This window comes from Bubalus kerabau, chromosome 5 (genome assembly GCF_029407905.1).
Source record: "Bubalus kerabau isolate K-KA32 ecotype Philippines breed swamp buffalo chromosome 5, PCC_UOA_SB_1v2, whole genome shotgun sequence".
Classification (NCBI taxonomy): Eukaryota; Metazoa; Chordata; class Mammalia; order Artiodactyla; family Bovidae; genus Bubalus; species Bubalus kerabau.
The window spans coordinates 101,323,686-101,329,685 of record NC_073628.1 but is presented as its reverse complement, the minus strand read 5'-3'; the positions used below and the strand labels follow the sequence as shown (position 1 = coordinate 101,329,685).

At 55.9% G+C, this 6,000-nt stretch overlaps 1 protein-coding gene across 1 annotated transcript in view; it reads left to right on the top strand.

Annotated features, from left to right (window-relative positions):
* The first annotated feature begins 1,530 nt into the window (after window positions 1-1,530).
* Window positions 1,531-6,000, top strand: part of LOC129653099 (calmodulin-binding transcription activator 1-like) — an 84,582-nt gene continuing 80,112 nt past the window's right edge. The window contains exon 1 of the mRNA XM_055582418.1: window positions 1,531-1,685. Coding sequence (XP_055438393.1) covers window positions 1,641-1,685 — 45 coding nt within the window. The 5' untranslated portion in view covers window positions 1,531-1,640. The remainder of the gene's footprint in view (window positions 1,686-6,000) is intronic.

Genomic DNA, 6,000 nt, shown 5'->3' with positions numbered 1-6,000 from the left:
CACTCTGACAGTCAACTTGGTGCCAAAATACTCAAATGAGGACCCTGCGCTGCTCCTGCTAGTTGTCACCTACGGGTAGAAAAGGACAAAATAAAATGTAGAGGATTGAAAGGTTCTCACTGCAAACTGTACAAGAGCCACACAGAGTGGTTGGAGCTCTGCTTTTCATTCAACTTTTCTTCCTTTTTTTTTTTTTTTTTAAACTTGGAGCTTTCAGCCCTCTCCTTTGTTTCCGGTACTACCTGCCCACGTGCACAATTCCTGAATTTTTCTGCGACGGGGCATTTTCATCTTTGCCATTTCCTCTGGCTTTAGGCTTCTCTGTGCAGTGTGTGTTGGTTTTCTAGGTGGATGGATTTGCAGAGAAGCTGCAGCGGTGTGTCTGTCCCTCCCTTCTCCCTCCCAGGATGGCCCGTAAACCGCTTCTGGGTTCTCTCTCCGCGACTGAAACCTCGCTGGTCTCCTCGTCTTGCACCAGGCGTGAGTGCGGTGGACGCTGGAATATTCGCTCGGGAAAGCCACGAATGTGAGCCCAGGATGGAAGCAAACTTGGCTCGCCTCGCCCTCCGAGCAGGCTCGCCGAGGATCAACGTTTCTCTAAGATTTTGCTCGGCAGCCTCATCCTGGGACAGGCATCTATGAGTCATCGGCTCTGCGGGTCACATGGCCAACGTGACCAAAATAAAGTTTAAGTATTTTAAGCCGCTAGAAAAGGGGACAACGGAGCGCACCGGGGGCGGGCGACGGCGGTCACAGGCTGGCCGGGCACCCGCGCGAGGGGCCGCGGCGGCGCGGGCCGAGGGGGCGGGTCGTCGGGGGGGAGGGGAAGGGGCGGGGCCTGGCGGAGACGCGCCCCACCCCCCACGGCCCGCAGCGACGCCCGGACTCCCGGGCCGGCGGGCCGGCCGGCTCCCGAGCGCTGCGACCGGCGGAAGCCAGCCCCGAGCCCCCACGGCTCCCGCTGCCCCCCGGAAGCGGGAGGCTGAGGGATCCCGGAGATCCCGCTGCATTCTCCACTGCCACCGGTACCCCACGCGCCGGCAGCGGCTTCCCCGGGAACGTCCTTCAGCCCCGGGAGCACGCGGGAAAAGCCCCAGCGCACCAATGAGCGAGCGCCTTCCTCATGACGGTCACGCTCGGGGGCGGGGCTTCCCTTCGCCGGTCCCGAGTTCCGGGAACCCCCTTTGATTGGTCTGGACGGCCTGGGAAACACTGTATTAAGGCCCAATCAAAATGGCACGTCTCGGCCTCGAGGAAATATTCCGTGTCGGCCCCTTTCTGATTGGGCAGTTGTTTCGGGCTCTGGCCACTGGAAAGCTTTGTTTAGGTCTGGAAGGCGGGCTTTCCTGGGAGTGGGTGGGGAGGGGGCGTTGAGTCTTGACCAATCCTTTCATTCCGTTGGGTGGTGACCAGCCAATGGGCCGGATGGATAGGACGCTCCTCCCGGAGAGTAGTGAGACCCCTGGTGCGGGGCGATTGGTGGTGGGAGCGATGAATGGCAGCCGCACGGCCCAACGGGTGCAGTGCGTGGGCCGCGGGGCGGGGCCAGGGCGGGTGCGCGGCGGCGGCGGGGTGGCTGGGCCGGCGGCGGCGGCGGTACGAGGCGCGCGCTCGGGGTCCCGGTCGCGAGGAGGAGGAGGATGTGGCGCGCGGAGGGGAAATGGCTGCCGAAAACAAGCCGGAAGGTAAGAGCTGGAGCGTGAGGGGCTGGGGGCGGCGCGGCGGGCAGCGGGACCCGGCCCCGCCGGACATCCCGGGCATCGGCGGCGCCGGGCGGGAGCGCGGGGGCGCGGCGGCGGCGGCGGGCGGGCGCCCCGGGCCGGGGAGGGGGCGGCGGATGGGGGGGCGGTGCGCGGCCAGGTCCTGAGGTGACTCGCGGGGCGGCGGAGCGCGGCGCCGCACACCCCCACCCGGGGGCGGGCTGGGGCCGGAGGGGCGGGGGGCCGGCGGGCGGGGGCCGGGCCCAGCGAGGAGGAGGAGCCGCGGAGGGAGGGCCGGCGCCTCCCCCACCCGGACCGGGCATCCCCGCCGCTCCCGGGCCCGGCGCGGCCCCCGCCCCCCGCGCCGGTGGGGGCCGCGGGGCGGAAAGTTTATCCTCCTCAGGCCCCCTCCGGCCTCGCGCCCCGCTGCCCCGGGCCGGTTCCTGTCGGGGCACGGCCGGCGCTCAGCCTCGCCGCCTCTGGCTCTCGGCGGCGGGGCCCGGCGGACTCTGTCCAGCCTCACCCTGGAGCCCCGTGGGCGCCTCCCAGAGCCGGCGGGGTCCCCGCGCTTCTCCCCACCAGGGGGACCCTCTCCTGCTGAGCGTCCCCGGACAGAAGGGCCTCGTGTGACCCCTCCCCCTTTCCTTCCGGGGAGGGGGCCTGCGCAGCACCCCCGCCCCTAGCAGTCGCTCCCATCCCACTCTTGCCCTTGCGCCCCTCGCAGCCAGGAGGGTGGGGTCTCCGATGGTACGGCGAGTGAGGCTCTTCATACTCCCTTGCCCTTTACCTTCTGTGACCCTGATCCTCCTCTGGCAGAGGGGTCCGCCTCATCCTCTCATCTTCTGTGGAATCTTTGGGGCCTCTGCACACCATCTGTTGACCCTTTTGCCAGGACAAGGGGACTCGGGCTCCCCTTGTTCTTCTGCCTCTCCCAGTGGGTCATAGGGGCCTGGGCAGCTCAGAAGTCATTTCTAAATAGGAAAGCAGACACTTCTTACAGAGGAGGCATCCTCTCCGCACACTTTCCTGGGTTGGGGTGAGCTCATTTCCTGAATACCCTTTGAGTTGCCCTCTCTCTCTCTTTTGGGAAGAACTGGACATTCCAGGGCTCCTTTCCCCCTTTCTCTGTCTCCCCTGTCGTGTCCCTCTCCTTGGAGTTCCTCCTCTGGGTGAGGGTTGTTGCCCCATCAGATGTAGGGCAGGGCTTCCATTGTGCCTGGTACTCGAGTGAGAAGGGGTCCCAGCAGCGAGCCTGTGTCTGAGGGAAACGGGTCTGCTCTTGCTTCCAGTTTACTCTTGCTCTTAGGTGGGGGAAGCATTCATCTATTGACACTGCCCCACCCCCCCACCTCCCCCAGGAAGAGGTTCCTGTGCCCTTGGCTTTGGGTGTTCATAATTACTGTCTTCGGTGCACTGAGAACCAGACTTCGTACATCTTTCATTCAAGAGACTTTGAACCTTCCCTGGAAATAAACTTCCCATTTCTTTTTTAAGAGAACTCATATCCTCCTTATGGCTTCTGTTTCCCAGTCAGCCATATTTAGTGAGCCTGTTACCTTGACTTTTTCTAATTTTCTTAAATTGTATTCATGTTGGCTGGGTAAGAAGAAGCCATATGCCTTTCCATCCAGAAAAGGGAGTGGAGACACCTATGTCGCCCACATGCCATTCAGGAAGAGGTTGCTAGTGTGCTCATTGTTGTACTAGAACCTTCCTTGCGTCCTGGTGTTGTCTCTTGTGGGATCCAAACATTTCTTTCGAGCTTAAAGGTTTCAGGGAAGGGGAAATTGAGAGGCTTTCTATTTTTTTGTGGCTTTGGTTCTCTTTTGGCAAAAGAAAAAGGATACTATGCATTTGTTTATATCTACACACATACAGGCAAATATTTATAGGTGGAATTACATCCATTACATTTATACAGAAGTTGAAAGGGTTAGATGACTATCTCTACATCTTGGGTGTATATGGAGACTTTAATGTGTAAGGACATAGATATGCATCACGGTTGTTGGGAACTCTTCAGCTTAGAGGAATCCAAAGACTCATTGATAAATGGCCACTTCTTGCCGCTCTTTCCTCTGTCATTTGTACTGGACAGAATAAGCAGAATGACATCCTGAATGTTCACCAGGTCCCTGAATAGGCAAAGTGTAGAGGGCTCGCCCCTACCCGCCGTGACTTAGGCATTCTGAATTTAAGTGATCATCCCTGCTTGATCCTTCACAGGGTGAAAAGTTCTCATCTCTACTTCTTTACTGCGGTGTAGGAGAGAGAGATTTCCTGTGTTTTGGGGCAAAGGATAGGAGCGGGGGAGAAGAATATGTGTTTCTGTGACAGAACTAGGAATGAATAGCCGTAAATATGTCACTGTTTTATTTTGGCCATTTAAATAATTGAGAGAGGTTGTGCATGCTAGGAAAAGGTACCTTTGGGAGGGCCTGTGACACTTTGTGAGAGGGTGGGAGGGATGATCCTCCAGGTTTTCTGTGAGCCGCACAGTTTGTGTATTTGGCTGGTTCCCCTTGGCTCAGGGTCCCTCCCTTCTGTAGCTCCAGTGGTTGCTTCTGCCTCGTTCATCAGCTGAGTCTTACTTTGGGACAGGCTGAGTATGGAACCTCATCACCGCCATCCCCCTGCCCCAGCTCTGTCAGGATTCTGCACTGGGGGTCCTTGAAGAGCTCTTCTAGTGAGGAGCCCTTCCACCTGGGTTACTGAATCTGGAGGCAGATACCTGGAGGATGGCTCAGCATCAGTCCTTGACTTCACAACCTTGCCCCTCAGTCTGTATTGAGCTCTCCAGTGGGCATCATACTCAACGTCTGAAAGTTGTGCTTTTGACCTCAATTTCCTTTTTTTTTTTTTATTAATTTGGTTTTTAAAAGTTTTTGTGCTATTTCTATTCTGCCTGCCTCTATATTCAGTTGATGGAATTGTGTATTTTTAGGATATAGTATTAAGGACCGTGGGAAAACAGGAGTTGACTACCTGCTGTCTGTGTTGGCGTGTTCCCAGCAGATTCCTCTCCCTTCCAGTGCTGGATCTTCTCCTGCCCTGCCCAGTAACACCGCCTGCCTTTTGGAATTTTCCCTGCCCTCTGGGGTGCTCCATCTGTGGGCAGTAGGAGGAAATTGCTAAAGTTAGAGGAACACGATCGAGGTTAGTGTGCGAAGTTAGGTTCCTTTCTGTGAGTTTAATGCGCTGGTGCTTTCTGTGTGACCTGTCCTCACAGATTATCAGAGCTCAGTTTCTCTGTCTTCCCCTTCCAGTGCACCGCCAGGCTAGACGGGTTCTGTCCTCTTATGGACTTCTCTTATGTCTTTCTGTTAGAGCATCCCTCGCCCCTCCCCTGCACCCCTTACGCCTCTGCCCAGCTTTCTGGACAAAGGTGGGTGACCCATGGGACATCTCTTCCCTTGTCTTTTGGACAATCTGACTTATCCTGCATCTGGGAAATGTTGAGTTTCTCCATCTCCATGTTCAATGGCTTCAGAAGGTTGACATGTGCGCAGCAACCTCTACTCAAGGTCAGAGTGGGTCAGGTTTTTCTTTTCAAACGGGTAGGGTTGCTCTTGCCTCCTCTCTGAGACATCTTTATACATCCTGCTCATCCACATTTTCTGTTTCTTTAGTTTTTAGGCTTTCCTCTTAAAATAACCTGTTTGTTAGAGGCATGAGGCATTATTTAGTTCTGTTTATGCTGGGTGTGGCCCCTGTACCTGGGGGATTGTATTTCTTCCGGCCTGCTTCTCAGTGCCCATCTTCTGGCTGGATGTTGCCTCCATTCCTCCTTCCTCTGGGCCAGTCTCCTTTTCCTTTCTCCTGAGTTTTGGGGAAGCACGTCTTTGTGTGCAGATGTACGTCTTTCCAATTTCCTCATGGAAAAAACAACAGAAGGTGACTCTCATGCGTCCTCTTCCTTTCACTTCCTGTTTGTGCCTGTTGCCTCCTTTGTGGGACCTTTGCATTTGGCCTTTTGGACAGAAGTTGTCTTTACATCCATGTTCCCATCATTGAGTGTGTTCATCCTAGAGACGTTCACTGAGCTTGTATTTCATGCAGGAGTGTGTGTCTGTGTGTGTGTCTGTCTCTGTGTGTGTGTTTGTGTGTGTCTGTGTTGGGGGGGGTGAGGGTTTATGTGACTATTTGAGACCATAGGGGTTTCCTTTACCTTTTAGTGAGCGTGACATTTCAGTTTGTCTTACACTTGTCTATTTATATATTCGTGCAGGGAATTCTCTTGTGAACTTTAATTTTTTGGATTGTAATCTTACAAAGACATACTCGAGCAGTGTACTATCCC